General features: G+C 46.3%; 1 protein-coding gene across 3 annotated transcripts in view; it reads left to right on the top strand.

The window, feature by feature from the left end:
- syt17 (synaptotagmin XVII) overlaps positions 1-14417 on the top strand; it is a 29501-nt gene extending 15084 nt beyond the window's left edge. For all 3 annotated transcript variants that reach the window (XM_078417530.1, XM_078417531.1, XM_078417529.1), the window contains exon 9: positions 11212-14417. In XM_078417530.1, coding sequence (XP_078273656.1) covers positions 11212-11408 — 197 coding nt within the window. In that variant the 3' untranslated portion in view covers positions 11409-14417. The remainder of the gene's footprint in view (positions 1-11211) is intronic.
- The last annotated feature ends 9684 nt before the right edge of the window (positions 14418-24101 follow it).

Raw genomic sequence — 24101 nt, 5'->3', positions numbered from 1 at the left:
CTCTCTAGATTTCCAGAATAGAAACTCTGTTCCAAGTTCTAACACGGGAAAAGATTTCCATGTCAACAGAGGAAAAGCTTCAAGGGATTTCCTTGAAGAAACTTCTTCTGTGACAGCTGGAAATCTTTGCGATGACGTGAAGTGGGGACAAGGCATTGGAGATGGTATTGAGATGGTATAGGAGTGCCCCACCTCACAACCCTCCACCCAACCCCTTCTGCCCTTCCCTCTTTCCCACATTGACCTCAGCCGTCAAAGCCACAACAGATGCAAGTCAGCCACAACCCAGAGAATTACTGAAGCAGAAGATATAATCTATATACTACACCTCTCGGTTGTTTGTTCCTGAACTACAGTCAAAACGGTACATGATAGCGAGACAATTTTAGGCCGATGTCCCTTTGATGCTAATGGAAGAAGTTTCATTGAAATCGGTGTTATATTTTTAAAGTTATTCACATTTTAAAGTTTAAATCTATCTCCTAGGGAGGGAGGGGGAGGGAGGGAGTGGGTGGAGGGAGGGTGGGAGAGGGAGGGGGAGAGAGGGAGGGGAGGAGGGAGGATAAGGGGGGTTGAGGGGGAGGGAGGGAGGGGGTGGAGGGAGGAGGGGGGGGGAGGGAGGAGGGAGGGGGAAGAGGGGAGGGGGAAAGAGGGGAGGAGGGGAAGAGAGGGTGCTGCACCAATGCAGGAGAGGTTTGGGCCCAATAGGTCCATGGTCTAGTTATATCATAAATGTGATGTATCTCCTGCAGTAGAAGACAGCCGACACTGTTAACATTTGGTAATAGGACAAGAGATGGTTAATGTCAATCTGGGAGTATTAATGTTTATATTGAATTGGATTTGTAAATTTCATTTTCTGTATTATCTAAGTGGCAAACACTTTTATTTAATTATATTTGACATTTTACATCTTGCCCAGCTCGGTGTAAATGGAGAACTGTGATTGATTATTCTTTTATTTCTGAGCTGCTGAATGAGGCTTCGAAGAACTAACTGTATTATGAAAATTAAATTAGCCTCAACAAACTGATATGGAAACCAGTTTTTAGTGCCTGAGGTATTCCTTCTGCAGCCACTTTCACCAAGGGCAGATTTCAAATTTGGTTTTATAAGATGTGCATTATTTCAAAGGGCAGATGAAAATATCAATAGCACTTACTTGTGTAACTATCATTTCAGCCAGGCAGTGTCGCTGGTGTCTGAGATTCTGCTGAGTTCAAAGTCTTAGTTGTGGAGTCACCTGTCCCCGACTCCAGAACCCAGAGTATGCAAACCAAACCCACGATGGTGCTTTGCCTTACACACGGCTAAAAGCCACTTTGTTTCTGCTGAGGTGGGGTTTAATTTCCAGTCATTGGGTGATTTGCATTGATTGTTGACCTGGATCATTAACACTGGCCAGTGCAGTGATTTCACCAGGTGTGGCCATTCACAGGTGTGGCCGTTCACCAGGTGTGGCCGTTCACCAGGTGTGGCCGTTCACCAGGTGTGGCCGTTCACCAGGTGTGGCCGTTCACCAGGTGTGGCCGTTCACCAGGTGTGGCCGTTCACCAGGTGTGGCCGTTCACAGGTTATTCTCCAGGTGGTCTGGCTGCTTTTGGACAGGTGTGAGTAATGTCCAGGTGAGCAGTGGGCAGCAGAACCAGGGGCCACAGTTTAAGAATAAGGGGGAGGCCATTTAGAACGGAGATGAGAAAGAACTTTTTCACCCAGAGAGATGTGAATCTGTGGAATTCTCTGCCTCAGAAGGCAGTGGAGGCCAATTCTCTGGATGCTTTCAAGAGAGAGCTAGATAGAGCTCTTAAGGATAGTGGAGTCAGGGGGTATGGGGAGAAGGCAGGAACGGGTACTGATTGAGAATGATCAGCCACGATCACATTGAATGGCGGTGCTGGCTCGAAGGGCCGAATGACCTCCTCCTGCACCTATTGTCTATCATCTATCGTCTATCGTCTGTTGTCTATTAAACCATCATTCTCCCGCTTTACTTGATTGAACAAGTTTCCTGCCATCACAGTGCAAGTACTTCAACAGGCTCCCTCTAGAGGACGCTGCTGCATGCTGCAATCCTTGAACTAAAATGCCAGATCCAGTTTCCAACCCATCTTGGTTCTCCACCTTCTCTTGTATTCTCTCTATAATGATCACTCTACTCTGACTGGCCTGAACTAATTTCTGGACCAATGTATTTACAATACTGTGTATGCATTATAACTGTATTACAAATACATCCACTGCAAGTCTGTCAGTCTGGAGATGGGTCGCAAGCAGATACGAGCGTGGACAGCAGATACTAGCGTGGACAGCAGATACTAGCGTGGACAGCAGATACTAGCGTGGACAGCAGATACTAGCGTGGACAGCAGATACTAGCGTGGACAGCAGATACGAGCGTGGACAGCAGATACTAGCGTGGACAGCAGATACCAGCGTGGACAGCAGATACCAGCGTGGACTGCAGATACTAGCATGGACAGCAGATACTAGCTTGGACAGCAGATACTAGCGTGGACAGTAGATACTAGCGTGGACAGCAGATACTAGCGTGGACAGCAGATACGAGCGTGGGCAGCAGATACTAGCGTGGACAGCAGATACCAGCGTGGACAGCAGATACCAGCGTGGACAGCAGATACCAGCGTGGACAGCAGATACTAGCGTGGACAGCAGATACTAGCGTGGACAGCAGATACGAGCGTGGACAGCAGATACTAGCGTGGACAGCAGATACCAGCGTGGACAGCAGATACCAGCGTGGACAGCAGATACCAGCGTGGACAGCAGATACTAGCTTGGACAGCAGATACTAGCGTGGACAGCAGATACTAGCTTGGACAGCAGATACTAGCGTGGACAGCAGATACTAGCGTGGACAGCAGATACGAGCGTGGGCAGCAGATACTAGCGTGGACAGCAGATACCAGCGTGGACAGCAGATACCAGCATGGACAGCAGATACTAGCGTGGACAGCAGATACTAGCGTGGACAGCAGATACTAGCGTGGACAGCAGATACTAGCTTGGACAGCAGATACTAGCGTGGACAGCAGATACTAGCGTGGACAGCAGATACTAGCGTGGACAGCAGGGTGGCTGGATGGCAGGATGGCTGGAAGGCAGATGACAGAAAATGGCAGTAAAGGGGGCTTTTTCTGGTTGGCTGCCAGTGATTAGTGGGGTTCCACAGGGGTTGGTGCTGGGGCCGCTACTCTTCACATTGTATATTAATGATTTGGACGAGGGGATTGAAGGCTTTGTGGCAAAGTTTGCGGATGATACAAAAATAAGTGGAGGGGCAGGTGGTGTAGAGAAAGCAGGGACTCTGCAGAAGGACTTGGACAGGTTGGGAGAGTGGGCAGAGAAGTGGCAGATGGTGCATAGTGTGGCAAAGTGTGGAGTCATGCATTTTGCTTGGAGGAATAAAGGTGTAGACTATTTTCTAAATGTGGTGAAAATCCAGAAATTGGAGGTGCAAAGGGACTTGGGAGTACTGGTGCAGGATTCCCATAGAAACATAGAAAATAGGTGCAGGAGGAGGCCATTCGGCCCTTCCCAAAAGGTTAATCTGCAGGTTGAGTCGGTAGTAAAAAAAAGCAAACTTAATGCTAACGTTTATTTCAAAAGGGCTTGTATACAAAAACAGGGATGCAATGTTGAGGCTCTACAAGGCGCTGGTAAGGCCGCATTTGGAATATTGTAAGCAATTTTGGGCACCATATCTGAGGAAGGATGTGCTGGCTCTGATCAGGATCCAGAGGAGGTTTACAAGAATGATCCCAGGAATGAGTAGGTTAACCTATGATGAGCGTTTGTCGGCACTGGGGCTGTACTCACTGGTGTTTAGGAGATTGAAGGCAGGGCCGTTTTTACAGCATTATGGGCCCCCGGGCAAAGCAGTGTACTGGGGCCCCTACCGTTACTCTCCCCCACCCCCCTTTCCCTACCAGCCCCCCTCTGTTGTGCCGGCGAAAAGCACTTACCGAAAAGCACTTAGCGATGGACTTAGGGTGCTACATTGTTGCGAAAAGCACTTACAGATCGCTGTGAGAAGCACTTAGGGACCGAAAATGTTGCGAAAAAAGCACTTATTGAACCTACATTTTTAAAGTAGTATTTATTTATTGCAAGTCACTTAACATACACAGATCAGCATGGGGCCCCTATGCTCGTGGGCCCCCGGGCAAGTGCCCATCAGGCCCAAGCGTTAAGACGGCCCTGATTGAAGGAGAACCTTATTGAAACGTACAGAATAGTGAAAGGCTTGGATAGTGGATGGGGAGATGATGTTTCCACTGGTGGGAGAGTCTAGGACTGGAGGTCATAGCCTCAGAATTAAAGGACGTTCTTTTAGGAAGGAGTTGAGGAGAAATTTCTTTGGTCAGAGGGTGGTGAATCTGTGGAATTCTTTGCTGCAGGAAGCTGTGAGGCCATCAGTGATATTTTAAAGGCAGAGATAGATAGATTTTTGATTAGAACAGGTGTCAGAGGTTATGGGTAGAAGGCAGGAGAATAAGGTTAGAAGGGCGAGATAGATCAGCCATGATAGAATGGCGGAGTAGACTTGATCGGCCGAATGGCCTAATTCTACTCCTACTCCTTATGTCCTTATGACAGGCCCCGACCCAAAATGTCACCTATCCATGTTCTCCAGAGATGCTGCCTAACGCGCTGAGTTACTCCAGCACTCTGTGAAACGTCACCTATCCATGTTCTCCACAGCTGCTGCCTGACCCGCTGAGTTACTCCAGCATTCTGTGAAACGTCACCTATCCATGTTCTCCAGAGATGCTGCCTGACCAGTTGAGTTGCTCCTGCACATTGTGTCATTCTTTGTAAATCAGCATCAGCAGTTCTTTATTTCTACATTTTAAAATCCCTGCTATTCTTATCCTTCGTCTCTCAATTTCTCCTCTGCTTCTGCCAGCCATTTAATCCGTATCCAGCATTTATAAACCACAATTTCTTCCAGATAAATCTTGCCACGATTGAACCATCAGCCTCAGAATCCATCTCCTGTTCATCACAGTCTTGAACTACATCAGATTTATTCATTTTGAACACACATTGAGTCTTCATCTCCCACTATCCTGATCCATATACACACATATACACACACATATTCTCCTCTACAGACAATCAGATTCTCATATATTCTCTTGTGAAATAGGAGACTATTTGGCCCATAAGATTTATGCCAATTCACAGACCCATCCCATCAAAAACTTTCTCCCACCAGTGGGAGTTGAGGATTGAAGATCGCTTGACAATAGACAATAGGTGCAGAGGTAGGCCATTCAGAGTCACCGCCACTCAATGTGATCATGGCTGATCATTCACAAACAGCACCCCATTCCTGCCTTCTCCCCATACCCCCTGAGTCTTTAAGAGCTCTATCTAGCTCTCTCATGAAAGCATCCAGAGAATTGGCCTCTACTGCCTTCTGAGGAAGAGAATTCCAGATTCACAACTCTCTGACTGAAAAGGTTTTTCCTCATCTCCGTTCTAAATGGCCTACCCCTTATTCTTAAACTGTGGCCCCTGGTTCTGGACTCCCCCAACATTGGGAACATGTTTCCTGCCTCTAACATGTCCAATCCCTTAATAATCTTATATGTTTCAATAAGATCCCCTCTCATCCTTCTAAATTCCAGTGTATATAAGCCTAGTCACTCCAGTCTCTCAACATACAACAGTCCTGCCATTCCGGGAATCAACCTAGTAAACCTACGCTGCATGCCCTCAATAGCAAGAATGCCCTTCCTCAAATTTGGAGACCAAAACTGCACACAGTACTCCAGGTGCGGTCTCACTAGGGCCCTGTACAACTGCAGAAGGACCTCTTTGCTCCTATACTCAACTCCTCTTGCCATAAAGGCCAAGGTGCGATTAGCTTTCTTCACTGCCTGCTGTACCTGCATGATAACTTTAAGTGACTTTAAGTGCTTGCATGGTGGTTCTGTAAGTTCTGAAGTGACTGATAGACCACAGGGAATCTGCAGATGGTGCAGAGGTGAGTTGGATGGAAGGGCGTTTGGACTGTTGCTTCTGTTGCATGTGCTTCCATCAGGTAGATCAGCAATGCTGGATGCTTTTCGGACACGTGCAGTCTTGGACGAGGAATTGCTATGGCACCGTGAGGATGCTACACATTTGCAGAGAAATTTCAAGGACATTTTCCATGGGAATTGTCTGCTATGCTGAAGCTCAGAGCAGCCTGTATATTTTGGAAATCCCACTTATGCCGCATCATATATTGGCCCACATTGCCCTCACGTCCATCAGCATGTGAGATGGAAGATGTAACTCTTGGTACAGACGTCACTCTGATTAAATCAATCCTGAAAATCCACCCTTGACCAAACTTTTAATCACCCAATTCTTTGGCTCGTTATCAACTTCTGACTATAACTTTTCAATGTGCCAAGGGATGTTTCTTGTGTTAATAATGTACGTTTTGGTGATAGTTACAGGAATCAATGAAACAGCTGCTTCAGGGAGGATTCCCCGGGCAATGTTGAAGCTGAGGAGTCGGTAACTGGGAAAATGCAGCTGGCTATTCTGGGCCTGTATTCTTTATTCCAAACACGCTCAGAGAAATCACCTTGAGCATGCATTCCTTTGCTGGTGAAAACGTTATTGAAGGCAATTGAAACGGTGGTGCTGAGAAGATGGGAGCAGGGGATCAGAGCACCGTCTCTGCTTGGCTGAAGATGCAGCAGATTGCTGGCAACCATACTGTTATCTTTGACCCAAGATGACGTTTGCATCTCATATCAGTGCTGACATAAAAACGACTTCCATCTCCAGAGCACAATCCCGTTTCCCCTTGGCCACAGCTCATTGTCCTCCGTGATGTTGCTGGCAGCAAGAACATTTCTCCTGATGGATCCACTCTTCCAGCTATGAGTCAGAGCTCCTCCAGATCTTTGCTGCCACGTTTAGACTTGTGGCAGGCCCCACTCACCACCTGTTTATGATCTACATCAACTCCAGTTTCAGTCCATGCTCTGATTTAAATATTCTTATTTTTAAATCCCCCCCCCCGGGTGACCCCATCACACCACTACCACTATGTTCTCTGCATCTTCTTTAGCTCTGTAACACTCTAAGATCTCTGCACTGCTCTAATTAAGGTTCTAAATCATCTCAATGGTCTTTAGTAGTGCCTGCAGCCACATAGCTGAAGACACTCGACACACTTTAATGCCATCTATTCTACTTTAGGACATTTATATAAATCTACATCTGTGACCAAGTTGTTTGTCTCGTGCCTGACCACATGCAGGTGTAAGGTGCATCGATGCTTTGTTAGATATACAGTGTTATGTAAAATGAGTTGTATGAGTGTTCTGAAATGCCGAGGAGGCTACAGTGTGTGGCTTTGGAGCTCACAGGTGATCATCGGAAAAGGTTACATCTCTACATTGGACGCATGGAGATCAGTTCACAGGAGTTTAGCAGCTGATCTCAACTTAACACCACCATCTTAGTTTCCATTTCAAGAGAGTCAAGAGTATTTTATTGTCAAATGTTTCAGATAGAATAATGAAATTCTTAGTTACTGCAGCACAACAGAGTTTGTAAACATAGTTCCATCACCAAAGGAACAAATGGCAGCTTTGCTGGAACCGGCAGCTGTGGTTGATTCAGAAAACAGGCTCAGAAATGGAAACTGAATTGGCAAAGGGTTTTCTTCTTGTTGCTAGATGCTATCAGAATAAACTAAAAGCTGTTCAAATAGAAACAATGAAATAAAGAAAAACGGTGCAGGAGGAGGCCATTCGGCCCTTTGAGCCAGCACCACCATTCAATATGTTCATGGCTGATCATCCAAAATCAGTACCACGTTCTGGCTTTTTCCCCATGTTCCTTGATTTCCTTAGCCCTAAGTGCAAAATCTAACTCTCTCTTGAAAGTAGATAGATAAAGGTTTAATTGTAAAATGATCTTCTTTGGAAATCAAATAGTCAGAGGACTAAGTGGAAGAGAGGTTTCTTAATGCAACTCACCCGCCCTGATTCTCGTTTGTATGACTCGGATCAGAAGGAAATTCATGCTTGGCGGCATGTTTAGTGAGTGGTGGACATTCTCCTTTGCTCCAAGTTGGCTGCCAAACTCAGTTGAGTCATTTTCTATATAATGTTAGTGACCACACATAGCAATGAGTTTATTGGCTATGTAGCAAACTGGAATATTAGTATAAAAGTCAATAAATACAAAGTTGAGATGAATGGGTTTCAGTCGGGCTGTTTCACTGAACAGCTGCATCCTGCTGATGTTCTTGGGTGGATTTATCTCTCGTCTGTAATATTTTTCCACTGAGTAATGTTCATGCTGGGTTTGGTTCAGCGTTATTCTCATCTCAGTCGAACTGAATCTTACAATTGAATTTACAATTTAATTTTACAATTGAATCTTTCAAATTAATCTTATAAATGAATAAACGGTGTACTTCAAAACTGAACCTGCTGAGGGCAGCAAAGGTTTTTAATGTTGTTACTTTCATTTATCTATAATTATCATCTTTCATAGTGGTCACTACATGATTATATTCAACATCCATATTGGGTTCAATTAACAGTCCATACATAACTTTAAATTTAAGACCGATTACCCCTAGACCAGTCTGAAGAAGGGTCTCGAGCCGAAACGTCCCCATTTCATTCTCTCCAGAGATGCTGCCTGTCCCGCTGAGTTACTCCAGCATTTTGTGTTTAACTTATGTACCATTTATTAATCGCAGTTTCTACATTTTGGTGAAAACTAATTAATAAATGGCAGACATTTTTACAAATCGATTGAATTACATTTCACCTTTAATTTTTACATACTTTTCAAACTTAATATTTTATTTTTTATTTTCCTCATGACTGAACAAAGTATTTATGATTAAAATTGAGGATAATAATGAACTGAGGCCGCTGAAATATCAGCTCATTGTGTTTGAAGTGAATGGGTTTCAGGTGAATGGGGTTGATGGGAATCATCTTCTTCTTAGGCCCCCTCGGTCATGGCTGACCATGGGTGATGCATCCTAGTTGGCTGCTTGCTCCACACCTCGGCTAGAGCAGCGTCGCTTGTGGCTGAAGAGACCAATGCGGGAGTGACAGTCTCTGTGGCAAAGGTCACATTTGTGTGTGGTCTCTGGTCTGTTGAAGTTGCTGCGCTCCTTTCTGCATGCCCGCTTGTCTGCCGCTGCATTCATCAGTTTCTCTTCCCCCGTTTTGAGATGTTGGTTCAGGGTACCTCTCCACCCCGTACGGTCAGCTGCAAGGCTCTCCTAGGACTCCACATCGATGTCGAGCGCCTTCAAATCTCTCTTGCAGACATCCTTGTAACGTAGCTGGGGGCGGCCGATGGTTCTCCTCCCAGATGTCAGCTCTCCATAGAGGATGTCTTTTGGAATACGGCCATCCTCCATGCGGTGGACATGGCCCAGCCACCGCAGCCTGTGCTGCCTGAGTAGAGTGTACATACTCGGAAGGCCAGCGCGAGACAGAATCTTGGCGTTGGACACTCTGTCTTGCCAGGATATACCCAGGATATTGCGGATGCTTCTAAGGTGGCAGGTGTTGAGTTTTCTCTCCAGTCTGGCATATGTAGTCCATGTCTCACTGCCGTACAGCAGCGTGCTGTTGGCACAGGCGTTGTAGACTGCTATCTTTGTCTTCACTGTCAGCTTTGGATTGGTCCACACTCGAGTTATGAGGCGAACGAGAGTTGTAGCTGCCTTCCCGATCCTCTTGTCAATCTCTGTGTCCAAGGAGAGGTTGTCGGTGATGGTGGAGCCGAGGTACGTGAAGTGATGGACGGCATCGAGTTCGTAGTCGTCCATGGTGATGACAGGCGGTGCCTCTGTATCCTGTCCCAGGACGTTCGTCTTCTTCAGGCTGATGGTTAGCCCTTGCAAGCCCGATAGAAGCAGTCCATCAGTGACTGTAGTTCTTGCTGGGTGTGGAACACAACTGCTGTGTCATCGGTGAACAACATGTCTCTGATGAGAGCTTCAGGTACTTTTGTCTTGGCTCGGAGGCGGGTGAGGTTGAAGAGGCTGCCGTCTGATCTAGTACGCAGGTAGATCCCCTCTTTTGCAGTGCCGAAGGCATGTTTCAGGAACAGAGCGAAGAAAATCCCAAAGAGTGTGGGAGCGAGGATGCAGCCTTGTTTGACGCCACTGCAGATGTCGAAGGGCTCCAAGAAACTGCCATTGAACTGCACTGTCCCCTTCGTGTTGATGTGGAAGGATTCTATCATGCTCTGCAGTTTTGGTGGGCAGCCGATCTTTGGGAGAGCCTTGAATAGGCCATCTCTGCTGACAAAGTCGAACGCCTTGGTGAGGTCAATGAAAGCAATATACATGGGCATCCGCTGTTCTCTGCGCTTCTCCTGGAGCTGGCGAAGGGAGAAGACCATGTCTACTGTTGACCTTCCAGCTCGGAAACTGTACTGTGACTCTGGGTAGACACGTTCTGCCAGCTTCTGCAGGCGGATCAAGATGACCCGAGCAAAGACGTTGCCAACGATGTTGAGGAGGGAGATGCCTCTGTAGTTGTTGCAGTCGCTTCTCTCGCCCTTGTTCTTGTAGAGGGTAATGATCGTGGCATCCCTCATCTCCTGTGGTACAGCTCCTTCTTGCCAGCACTGGCAGATGACTTCATGCAGAGGAATATCACACGTTATATTTACTATGATGAAATACAATCCTTTGTGCATTTGGTCTGTTAAACATAGATATCACTTTGCTAAAATGATTTTGTTTACATTTTTAAATGTGTTGATAGATTAAAGTAAATCAAATAATAATTCTAACAATTTAAATTTACCAATATATTGCTTAATATTTATATGAGGAGATTTAGTGTATGATCGATACATTGCAGCTCAGATTAGTTGTGGTTTGCAGTCTTTAAGATTATAGTTTTATAAAGTGCTGCATCTCAGCCTGTGTGACCGTCAGACTGCCGAACCTGTGACATCTCTCTACTAACGAGTTGTAATGATAAAGTAATTGTATTATTGGAACATTGATTAATCAGTGGCAAATACTTCCATGAGTGTTGCCAGTGGCGTTCACGGCAATGGAGTCTTGCTCTTCATTGCAACATCTACTGCAATCATGAATGGAGTTTGGTTTTCAAGGCCATTCATACTTTATGCCTAGTGTCTTACAGTTTTGAAGTTCTAACCGTTTTATTTCATTTTTTTTAGTCTACGGTCACAACATGAAAAGCAGCAATGATTTTGTTGGGCGGATTGTCATCGGCCAGTATTCTACAGGTGCCCCCGAGTCTAATCATTGGCGCCGCCTGCTCAATCTTCACCGTACCTCGTCCGAGCAATGGCACAGCCTCCGCTCCAGAGCCGACTGTGATCGTGTCTCCTCAGCCTCGCTGGAAGTAACGTGATGGAAGCCACACTGGCGGCAGCTTGCTGATGTTCCTACGGACGGATAAAGACCAGGCAATATGAGCTCATGTACCTTGGCAAAGAGGAAAAAAAGCTTCTTTGATTTGTTATCTTAAAAGTTAAAACTATGCGACAAATGTATTAGTAAATTAATTTTTGAAGTGCTAACAAATGATTTGTAATGGCCCATTTTGTTAACATGCTGTCACAAGCCAGTAGTGCAAGAAATAACTGATTTAAGGTGAACTTGGATGTCCCTCTTGTATGTTTAAACAGATCAGTGTGCGCTTTCTTGGTGTCAGTGGTGAAATAGCTTAGATTTGAATTGTCTTGAAAGGGCTGCCTTTGTGGAAGCCATTGCCATCTGAGGGATTATTGTTACATGGATATGACTATATAATCTTTGTGCTATGTTCCACCCTGCTTATCAATAATCAGAACCTGCCATCGATAGATTATTGATATGTTAGATAGATGTTTGAGCACATTATTGTTGTATCATGAGCTGAGATTTCATAGAACAGTTGCATTAATAGTGCAGAACACATGTGAACACTTGCATTCCAACTGTCAGGACCTGCTGCTGTTAATCCTTTGGTAGAATAATGTATGGATGTAACATATTTACAGAGTCCAATGTGTTTGGTGTATGATATTTGGATCATTAATTGGAAGGTGTATGGATTTAAATCTAATTCTGCAGTCAGCAGGTTGTTAGTAATACACTGTTGACATCTGTTTCAATCGATGCTTCATTGCAAATTTAGAGCATATTTAGGTTCAGAATATATATTCCAAATAAAACAATTGTAGGGATGTTATACATTCACCATCTTGTACATTTCTGCAGATTAAGTACTACCGATAATGATATTGACCAAAATTAGAAATGATGGTGTTGGGAAGTTAAAGGTACCTTCACATAATACAGTTAAATGAAGAAATGGTGCCATACAGATGGATATCCCAGGTTTAAGTAACTCAGTGGGTCAGGCAGCATCTGACTTCTGCAGACTGAGAGTTGGGGGGGAAAGGGAAATAAGAGATATAGATGGTGATATAGAACAAATGAATGAAAGATGTGTAAAAAAAAAAAGTAACAATGATAACGGAAACAGGCCATTATCGCCTCCTCTCTCCGTCTCTTCACCACCCAAGTCGTACCAGCTTCAAAGTCCTCTTGTTGAGTCTCATTGTCTGTAACTCGTTTTCACCTAGTTCCCAGCAGACAAAAGCAGGATATGCACGTCCGTATTAGAATGAAGGGCAAGGCAGGCAAACGTAAGGAAGTGAGGCATTGGTCAAAAATAAGAAGGATGTATGGGACAAGTATAGGCAGCTGAGATCAAGTGTATCCCTGGAGGAGTTATGGGAACTAAGGAGCAAAGTAAAAAAGGAAATCAGAAGGACAGAAAAGAACCAGGAGATAGGTCTGGCGGGTAGCATTAAGGGCAAGCCCAAGAGATTTTATAAACACAAAAAGGGTAATTAGAGAGAGAGAGAGAGAGAGTGGGACCCCTCAGGAATCAAAGTGGTCAACTCTGTGTGGAGCCACAGGAGATGGGCAAGGTCCTCAATGAATATTTCTCCTCCGAATTTACCAAGGAGAAAGACTAGAGGAACTTGGGGCAGTCAATGGAAGTGTCTTGAGAGCAGTTAGTGTGGTTGAAGAGGTGCTGAAGGTACTGTTGTGTATGAAGGTAGACAAATCTCCAGGGCCTGATCAGATATATCCGAGGACATTGTGGGACCCCTGGTTGATGGAGTTTAATACAGAGAAATATGAGGTGTTGCATTTTGGGAAGTCTAACATGAAGGTGGAATCGCAGGGTGGTCAAAAAGGCATTTGGCACATTGGCCTTCATCAGTCAGAGTATTGAGTATAGAAGTTGGGAAGTCATGTTGCAGTTGTATAAGACGTTGGTGAAGCCGCATTTAGAGTATTGTGTTCAGTTGTGGGCACTATGATATAGGAAAGATGTTGTCAAGGTGGAAAAGGTAGAGAGAAGATTTATGAAGATGTTGTCTGGGCTAGACGTTGAGTAGACTGGGACTCTATTCCTTGGAGCACAGGAGAATGAGGGGTAATCTTATTGAGGTGTATAAAATCACGATAGGAATAGATTGGGTAGATGCACAGTCTCTTGCCCAAAGTAGATGAATCGAGGACCAGAGGACACAAGTTTAAGGTGAAGGGGAAAATATTTAATAGAAATCTGATGGGTAACTTTTTCACACAAAGGGTGGAGTGGTGTATGGAACAAGCTGCCAGAGGAGGTAATTGAGGCTGGGACTATCCCAACATTTAAGAAACAGTTAGACAAGTACATGGATAGGACAGGTTTGGAGGGATATGGACCAAATGTGGGCAGCTGGGACATGTTGGCTGGTGTGGGCAAGTTGGGCTGAAGGGCCTGTTTCCACACTGTATCACTCTATGGCTCTATAACAATGGCCTGCTTCCTTTATCATCATTACTTTTCTGCAGATCTTTCATTCATTTCTTCTATATCTCTCTCGTTTATATATCTAATTTCCCTTTCCTCTTGCTCTCTGACTGAGGAAGGGTCTCAACCCGAAACGTCACCTATTCCTTCTCTCCAGAGATGCTGTCTGACCTGCTGATTTACTCCAGCTTTTTGTTGTATTTTCCGTTCAAACCAGCATCTGCAGTTCTTTCCTACACACATCCCAGGTTTAATATAATTGCTCATTGTACTTTACAAAATAGATGTACTGTGTTTGTAAATGATGGGCTGTGACTGAGAATTAATCACAAATCAATCTTTTGATTTGTAAAATATTATAAATTGAAAGACCATGTTATTTGTTCATCACTTAAATATTTAATCTGAATTAAAATAGTCGATGTTTAAAAAATAAATCCAAAAGTAATTTAAACTAAAACATTTTGGATTGAACATATCGCGCCCATCTTTATTTGTGGAGATGTTTATGCATATGTATGTGATGTAACAAATATATTAATTCACTAAATTAAATGTAAATCCAAATTAAATGAATAAAGATAAAAGTGTCATTTAAGACTATCGGACTATATCTGGGGTTATTGATATTGAGAAAGGTAGTTTTGGCTCCAGAATGATGTTGATGATATCAGAGCAGCATCACAGATGGAATGTGGGCTGAGCAGGACATGCATGTTGAATGGTAAGACCAAGGAAGTATTGAGCAGAATGACAATGACAGCACAGGTGGACAAGGTGATTGAGAAGGCACGTGAGATACTTGCCTTTTATAACAGGACCCAGAGTATAAGAGCAGAAAATTGTGGTAGAACTCTGTCAAACCCTGGCTCAGCCTGAGCTGGCCGATTGTCACCAAGTTACAGGACACTTCACTGGAGAAGATGCCGGTAATGTTGGTGGGTTGGAGCGTTTTGTTTGGATGAGTTGGGTTGGTTTTCTTTGTGACGAGGAAGGCTGGGAGATCACCACGTTGAGTATATAAAGTTATATACACGGGGCATGGGTAGGGTGGATAGTGAGAAACCTTACCCATGCAAAGGTGACTAAAAGCTGAGGGGATGGTTTAAGAACATGGAACAGGCAATAGTACAGCAGAACAGGCTGTGTGGCCCATGATGCCTGTGCCAAATATGATGGTAAATTAAACTAATCTCTGCTTACACATGATCCATATCCTTCCATTCTCTGCATATGTATATGCCTATCCCAAATGGCACTGTTTTATCTGCCTCCACCACCACACCTGGCAGTGAGTTCCAGGCACCTACCACTCTCTGTGTAAAAGAAAATGGGCCCTGCACATCTCCTCTAAACTCTCACCTTAAAGCTTTGTCCTCTAGTATTTGACATTTCCACCTTGGGAAAATGATTCAACTGTCTACTGTATCTATTCCTCTCATAATTTTATATACTTCTACCAGGTCTCCCCTCAGCTGGTGATGTCCCAGACAAAACAATCCAAGTGCATCCAACCCTCCTTGTAACTAATACCCTCTAACCCAGACTGCATCTGGGTAAAACCTTCTCCAAAGCCGTCCAGTAATGGGGTGTGACTGAACTGCACACAATACTCTAAATGTGACCTCACCAAAGTTTAGTAAAGTAGTGACATAACTTCCTGAATCTTATACTCAAAGCCCTGATTAATATCGCCAAGCATATTGTCCGCCTTCTTTACCACTATCTACTTGTGTTACTACTTTCAGGAAACGATAGATTTGGACCCTCTCTAACTTGATGCCATTACCTTTGCACCTTCCCCTTGCATTTCCCTACCAAAGTGCGATACCTCTCACTTTCCCTGGATTAAATTCCATCTGTTAAAGTTAAACATCAGAATTTCAAGAACTGTACAAAGGTTAGTGTCTTGCTGTTGCCCCCCAGATTGTTGCCCTCTAATCCTCAGTGAATGGATTGGACCTAAGGTGGGATTGGGGAGGCAATGCCTCTGGGTAATGCTAGCAGATCCCAAGGTTGGGCATTTGGGAGAACGCCCAGACTTTCTCGACTTGGCCTTCCATACGTCCCAGGCAAGGCACATGGGCAGAATCCCACCACACTCCCGCCTGGCCGTTCCACATGGAGCCCGGGATTCCCTGCCTGAGATCTCCGGATTCCGTTTTTTTCCAGCTCCACGAACCTTGGATAATTTGTGTGAACCAGGAATCTCAGGACAGAGATGTCTTTCTACTGATTACATCAAGCAGCTGTGATGCTGGCTCGAAGGGCCGAATGGCCTACTCCCGCACACATTGTCTCACATATCAACGTTAATTTACTAATTAAAACACTGTGGTCATGTCGCTATGTTATCAGAAGAACTACATAAAATTTCGATGGAATTCATGGCACAAAGCAAGTCCTCAGAAGCAGCTTGTTGGCATTATTGAAGGGTCTGGAATTAAAAGTATTGAGATGAACTGCTCCCGTTGGCAGCGATTCCTCAGCTGAATCACTGCCTCTCGTGGTGAGGATAAAGAGTTTACTGCTGTTAAAAAGGTCAAATCCAAGTGGGCTTCCGATTTCCCTGAAGATTAGGATGATGAAGGACGAAAGAGGCCAAGTGATGATGTCAGCAATATGCTGCCCAGGAGGTGGGTTAGACACAGATCTCTGTGTTGCTTTAAGGCCCACGCAGAAACGATGAAATCACCAAAACTACAGTTTGAAACGGCCACGGTGAGCATGGGAATGGAATCTGCAGGAACTTGCCCCTTTTCCATTTTATAGAGTCAGAATCCTACAGCGCGGAACTGGCCATTCAGCCCATCATGTCCACACTGGCATTGTCCGTTAATCACACCTCCAGCACCTGGTTCATAGACATCTATGCCCAACTGGTTCAGATGCCCAACTCTTCCCAAACTCTGGCACCGATCTAATCCCAATGCTCCCCCCACCACTCTCTCTCCCCCACCACTCTCTCCCCCCCACCACTCTCTCTCCCCCCACCACTCTCTCCCCCCACCACTCTCTCCCCCCACCACTCTCTCTCCCCCCACCACTCTCTCCCCCACCACTCTCTCTCTCCCCCACCACTCTCTCTCCCCCCCACCACTCTCTCTCCCCCCCACCACTCTCTCTCCCCCCCACCACTCTCTCTCCCCCCCACCACTCTCTCTCCCCCCCACCACTCTCTCTCCCCCCCACCACTCTCTCTCCCCCCCACCACTCTCTCTCCCCCCCGCCACTCTCTCTCCCCCCCGCCACTCTCTCTCCCCCCCGCCACTCTCTCTACCCCCCGCCACTCTCTCTACCCCCCGCCACTCTCTCTCCCCCCCACCACTCTCTCTCCCCACCACTCTCTCTCCCCCCACCACTCTCTCTCCCCCCACCACTCTCTCTCCCCCCACCACTCTCTCTCCCCCCACCACTCTCTCTCCCCCCCGCCACTCTCTCTCCCCCCCGCCACTCTCTCCCCCCCGCCACTCTCTCCACCCGCCACTCTTTCCCCCACCACTCTCTCCCCCCCGCCACTCTCCCCCCCGCCACTCTTTCCCCCGCCACTCTTTCCCCCACCACTCTCTCCCCCCCGCCACTCTCCCCCCCGCCACTCTCCCCCCCACCACTCTCTCTCCCCCCCACCACTCTCTCTCCCCCCCACCACTCTCTCTCCCCCCCACCACTCTCTCTCCCCCCCACCACTCTCTCTCCCCCCCACCACTCTCTCTCCCCCCCACCACTCTCTCCCCCCCACCACTCTCTCTCCCCCCCACCACTCTCTCTCCCCCCCACCACTCTCTCTCCCCCCCACCACTCTCTCTCCCCCCCACCACTCTCTCTCCCCCCCACCACTCTCTCTCCCCCCCACCACTCTCTCTCCCCCCCACCACTCTCTCCTCCCCACCACTCTCTCCTCCCCGCCACTCTCTCCTCCCCGCCACTCTCTCCCCCCCGCCACTCTCTCTCCCCCTGCCACTCTGCCCCCCGCCACTCTCTCCCCCCCCACCACTCTCTCCCCCCCACCACTCTCTCCCCCCCCGCCACTCTCCCCTCCCCCCACCACTCACCCCCCCGCCACTCTCTCCCCCCCACCACTCTCTCCCCCCCCACCACTCTCTCCCCCCCCACCACTCTCTCCCCCCCCACCACTCTCTCCCCCCCCCACCACTCTCTCCCCCCCACCACTCTCTCCCCCCCACCACTCTCTCCCCCCCCCACCACTCTCTCCCCCCCCCCGCCACTCTCCCTCCCCACGCCACACTCCCCCCCCCACCACTCTCTCCCCCCCACCACTCTCTCCCCCCCACCACTCTCTCTCTCCCACCACTCTGCCAGTTCCAAGTCACAGTCCTGTCACATCCCTGAACTGGACCTGATGCATTAACATGGAGCACTGTCTGCAGATGTGGATGTACACGCGCTTCATTTAACAGATGCACGTTCTCCTTACATTTGTATCCCATTCCTCTGGAAATTAAAAGTAACATTCTGTTAGCTTTCTTAATTACTTTTTGTACTCGTTTATCTGCCGTCAACAAATCCTGCAGCAAGTTAATAGATCTTGCTGCACCTCAAATCTATTGCTAAGTTGGTATGTTTGTTCTGGAACTAAATGGTGCTTTGTTTGAGTTGCTCTATGGTGGAAGTGTTGAATCTTGGAACAGATTGCTAATTGCTGAGGTCCCAGGATAATTCATTAACATTACTCCGAGAGAATGTCATCGAGTGTCTGTGTGTGTGAGATCATATGGAAACTTAGAATGGAGTAAAAACAGGAGATCCTTAATTCTGAGGGACTGTTATGAAATATGAGTAAGAGCGGTGGAGTTTGTCTCAATATCTATGTGAATGAATGGTTGTGCAAGGATAGTGAACGGCTGTGTACACACCTGTGTGTGTGAGCAAGAGAGAGAGAGAGGGAGAAAAAAGAAGGCGACTGTGTATTGCCTAGGTGGGTCTGCTGTTTGATTTTACTGGAATGTTTGCAAAACAATGAATGTTGCTGCACCCAGCCATATCTGACAATGAAGTATCATTGAATCATTGAGTCCATTGTTCCGATTTCGGTACATATGACAATTAAACACTCTTAACTCTTGGATATATGTTCAGATGGCATACATGTATGATAGACGATGTGTCTGTATTCATATGTGCTAGAATGTAATTCGTGTGCATATATGCATGTAAACATGTGTATGTGTGTGTGTGTCTGTGCGTGAGTGTGTCTGTGAGAGTGCGTGTCCGTGTGTGTGTGTGTGCATGTGTGTCTGCACACACGTGTCTGTGCATGATTGTGCGTCTGTGCGTGATTGTGCGTCTGTGTGTGCGTCTATCAGTGTGCGTGCGTGAGTGTCAAGTCAAGTCAAGTTTATTTGTCACATACACATACACGATGTGCAGCGAAATGAAAGTGGCAATGCCTGCGGATTGTGCACAAAAAAGAATTACAGTTACAGCATATAAATAAAGTTAATGTTATTATAGTGTAGACAAAAATGTAGTCTCTGGAGTTATAAAAGTTGACAGTCCTGATGGCCTGTGGGAAGAAACTCCGTCTCATCCTCTCCGTTTTCACAGCGTGACAGCGGAGGCGTTTGCCTGATCGTAGCATCTGGAACAGTCCGTTACTGGGGTGGCAGGGGTCCCCCATAATCTTACTTGCTCTCGATCTACACCTCCTGATGTATAGGTCCTGCAGGGGGGCGAGTGTAGTTCCCATGGTGCGTTCTGCCGAACGCACTACTCTCTGCAGGGCCATCCTGTCCTGGGCAGAGCTGTTCCCAAACCAGACTGTGATGTTGCCGGACAGGATGCTCTCTACAGCCCCAAAGTGGAAGCAATGAACGATCCTCAGAGACACTCTGAATTTCCTCAGCTGTCTAAGGTGGTAAAGGCGCTGCTTTGCCTTACCCACCAGTGCGGCAATGTGCGTTGCCCATGTCAGATCCTCTGTGATGCGGACTCCCAAGTATTTAAAACTGCTCACCCTATCCACAGTAGACCCATTTATCTCCAGTGGCGTGTACGTCCTTGGATGTTTAGCCCTTCTAAAGTCCACAATCAGCTCCTTAGTTTCAGTGACATTCAAGAGGATGCTATTTTCCTGACACCAGAGTGCCAAATCAGCCACCTCCTCCCGGTAGGCCTTCTCATCGTTGTTGGAGATCCGGCCCACCACCACAGTGTCATCAGCAAACTTGATGATGGAGTTTGAGCTGAACCTGGCCCCACTGTCATGTGTGTACAGGGAGTACAGTAGGGGGCTAAGGACGCAGCCCTGGGGGGATCCTATGTTCAGGGTGAGGGAGCTAGATTTGTGTTCCCCCATCCTGACCACTTGGGGTCTGGCAGTGAGAAAGTCCAGGACCCAGGCACACAGAGGGGTGCTAAGCCTGTGTCTGAGTCTGTATTCTTACATATCTGAGCAAGAGTTAGAGGTACACACTCACAGCACAAGTATATTTATAAATGTACGTGTGCATGAGTGACAATTAGAACATGTGTATGATTAAAAAAACTGCTTGTGGTTGTGATAAAATGTGAGGACAGATCTTATTGTAACCAAGTATTAATTGCTGAATCTCTGCGTGTTCGACTGGGATAATAACTGCAAAATTATTGACTTTCAACACATTCTGCTTTTTGAATCAAGCAAGAAAGTGAAAATTTTGCACATATCAAAAAAGATAAGTGCTTCAAGCCAAATAAAGTAACCCAGCCTTCAGCCGTGTTTTAACAAATGTGGACAAACCAGAAAGCTAATCAGTATAACAAGGTTTTGTTTGTTTGTTTAAACTCGTAGATTTAAGTTGGTGTCAGCCGACAACTCACCAGGGCACTTCAAGCCTCCAGTGCTGTTTATATGACTAACCTGCTCAACAAATTGCTTTAGATCAGTTTTCCTTTAGAGGGTCTCCAATCACAAGCTAATTTAAATACTAAAAATAACCTGGTCTAATGGTGTGATTGGATTATTTGATGTGGCTCCTCGCTTTTCATGTGTGTCTGTAATTAACTCACCCATAAATCAAACTTTAAAAAGTTAAATGCTAGGAAGTTGCAATAAAATTAAATGTCTGGAGATCCCTCTCTGTGCTCGACTCAGGCATTAAACCCAGTAATCTTCTGGTTCTGCCTGGTTCATAACTAATCTCGTCAAAACATGCGCAGTCATGGGTATGACACCAAGACACATGGGTAAGTCTACATTAGCAATCGGATCCAAAGGAGCCACTGGACAAATAGTCTCATTCCTGCACAACATGAATCAGGAAAAGAATCAAATGTGAACAAGGTATACAAATGCCTGAGTTTAGAAGAATGAGGGGAGACCTCATTGAAACATGCAGAATAATGAAAGGCTTGGATAGAGTGGATGTGAAGAGGATGTTTCCACTGGTGGGAGAGTCTAGGACTAGAGGTCATAGCCTCAGAATTAAAGGATGTTCTTTTAGGAAGATAAGGAGAAATTTCTTTAGTCAGAGAGTGGTAAATCTGTGGAATTCTTTGCTACAGAAGGTTGTGGAGGACGTTTGTGGATATTTTTAAGGCAGAGATAGATTCTTGATTACTATGGGTGTCAGAGGTTATTGGGAGAAGGCAGGAGAATGGGGTTAGGAGGGAGAGATAGATCAGCCATGATTGAATGGCAGAGTAGACTTGATGGGTCAAATGGCCTAATTCTGCTCCTGTTAAACAAGTCCAGTTTGGGGATACTTACATTTGCAAGTCAGCCAGTGTTGTGGGTTTGATGATAGCCCAGACTCAGAATATCACACTGGGTCCAATTTAGTGAAGCTTTTAATTCACTTAATTGGGAAGTGTTCACTCTCCTGAACACATCAGATCAACGATCTGGATTCCACAGTTAATGCTGACCGACCGGTACTTGCCTCTGACCTCAAATAGAGTGGACCTCAACCCTAACCCTAACCCGGCTGCAGGAGCTTCGACCGCCCCGACGGATGGTTCGATCGCCCCGACAGATGGTTTGACTGCCCCGACAGATGGTTTGACTGCCCCGACAGATGGTTTGACTGCCCCGACAGATGGTTTGACCGCCCCGACAGATGGTTTGACCGCCCCGACAGATGGTTTGACTGCCCCGACAAATGGTTTGACTGCCCCGACAGATGGTTTGACCGCCCCGACAGATGGTTTAACCGCCCCGACAGATGGTTCCACCGCCCCGACAGATGGTTCCACCGCCCCGACAGATGGTTCCACCGCCCCGACAGATGGTTCGACTGCCCCGACAGATGGTTTGACTGCCCCGACAGATGGTTTGACTGCCCCGACAGATGGTTTGACCGCCCCGACAGATGGTTTAACCGCCCCGACAGATGGTTCCACCGCCCCGACAGATGGTTCCACCGCCCCGACAGATGGTTCCACCGCCCCGACAGATGGTTCGACTGCCCCGACAGATGGTTCGACTGCCCCGACTGTGGGAGAATAAAGCGGAAGAAGATTGGTCTTTTTTGGCTTCCATCACAGTGAGGAATGTGGGGAATCCGCTGTGGTGGATAATTATGTTAACTTTTATGTAGTTGTGTGTCTTGTTGCTTTTTTTTGTATAACTGTATGGTAATTCGCATATCACTGTACCTTAACAGGTGCATGTGACAATGAAAGACCTTTGAAACCTTTGAAGATCCAATGATCTCTGACTCTGCTGCCATCTGTGGCTGCAAGAGTCCAACAGACCATCAACCATGATGTTTTATTTATTCATCATCACACAACTGTTTGCCAATAGCGAGCAAATGTTAGTGCCAGGTCGTTGGCCTCTGCAAGATCCTTTACAATGCATGTGTCATGCAGCAGGTCACAGCTCAGGAGATGTTCCATAGTCTGGAGGCCCCGTCCACACTCACAGTCTGCCGCATCTTCAGTGTATCCCCACTACAGCATGTATCCATGGCTACCAACCATGATGTTACTGAGATGACTGAGTTGATCTCTCTCCACTGACTTACACCGTTGCCTTGGGCCTGGACACTGGGCACAGATCCCAACCACACCGAAACATTCTTGTGGATAGCAAAACAGGAAGGAAACTGCAAATGTTAACCATGAGTTTTAGCAACTCACAACGCGCTAAGTAACAATGTAATTGCATATGAGATTAATGTAGAAGGTGGAATGTCATAAACTGACGCAAAATAATTTAACACATCCATTAAGATATTTTCATGGGAATTACAATCTGCATAATATTGGATATTTTAGATTGCTAAGTATGGCTTAATAAGCAACCAACAGCTTGTGCAGAGTACCTGTAACACAGCTCGACAGTCTTCGTCATCCCAAAATGCTCAGCTTCTATTCAGACCATGGATTTGTGTTGATTAATTTGTGAAGATTTCAGAAGTGCAGCATTTGGAGCGGAATTACCTGCAACTCTGCATTTAACTCTGCAGACTGCGTCAGTGTCTAATAGTACTAAACACGTCGGTGAAATCATTGCCGCCATCTTGCTGTGCACATATTGGGTAAAACCATAGGTTGGTGTCTAAAGACATCAGGAGCTCCTTAATTAGTGATTTCCAAGTGATTCACTCTTACTACAATTCCACAGAACCCCCGTGAGACCAGATCTGGTGCATTGGAAGCAGTTGGGTCTCTTTTACCAATGAAAGGATAGGCTTGCTGTAGAGGGAGTGCAGTGAAGGTTGACAAGACTGATTCCTGGTATAGCAGGATGCTGTGCAAGTGGAGACTGCGAAGACCAGACCTGTATTCACCAGAGTCAAGAAGAATGAGGGTCTGCATGACTGTGCAGATCAAGGGTGACCAGAGCCACTCGGGGTCAGGGAGAGCAGCATAAACATCTTCATTTTGAGAGGAGTGGATGTAAGGAATCTGCTTCACAGAAAGTTCCAGAGATCAAGTCATCAGAGACATTAGGAAGGAGATAGTTAGATTTCTGAACTGAAAAGGCATCAAGGGCTAAGATAAAAGTGATGACCTTTGATGTGAAGATGATGCTGCTGTGATGAACATTGGGGCAGGTTTAGACAATAGGTGCAGGAGGAGGCCATTCGGCCCTTCGAGCCAGCACCGCCATTCAATGTGATCATGGCTGATCATTCTCAATCAGTACTCCTTCCTGCCTTCTCCCCATACCCCCTGACTCCGCTATCATTAAGGTTTGGAGGGCCACCTGCTCCGATTTTACCTGTTTCAATCAAGAAGGTTTGTATTAGTGTCAGGATAGTCTGCTTATTATATTATATTATATATTGTATTTTATTA

The sequence above is a fragment of the Rhinoraja longicauda genome, chromosome 21 (assembly GCF_053455715.1).
Source record: "Rhinoraja longicauda isolate Sanriku21f chromosome 21, sRhiLon1.1, whole genome shotgun sequence".
NCBI lineage: Eukaryota > Metazoa > Chordata > Chondrichthyes > Rajiformes > Arhynchobatidae > Rhinoraja > Rhinoraja longicauda.
This window is presented reverse-complemented; position numbering and strand designations above follow the sequence as displayed.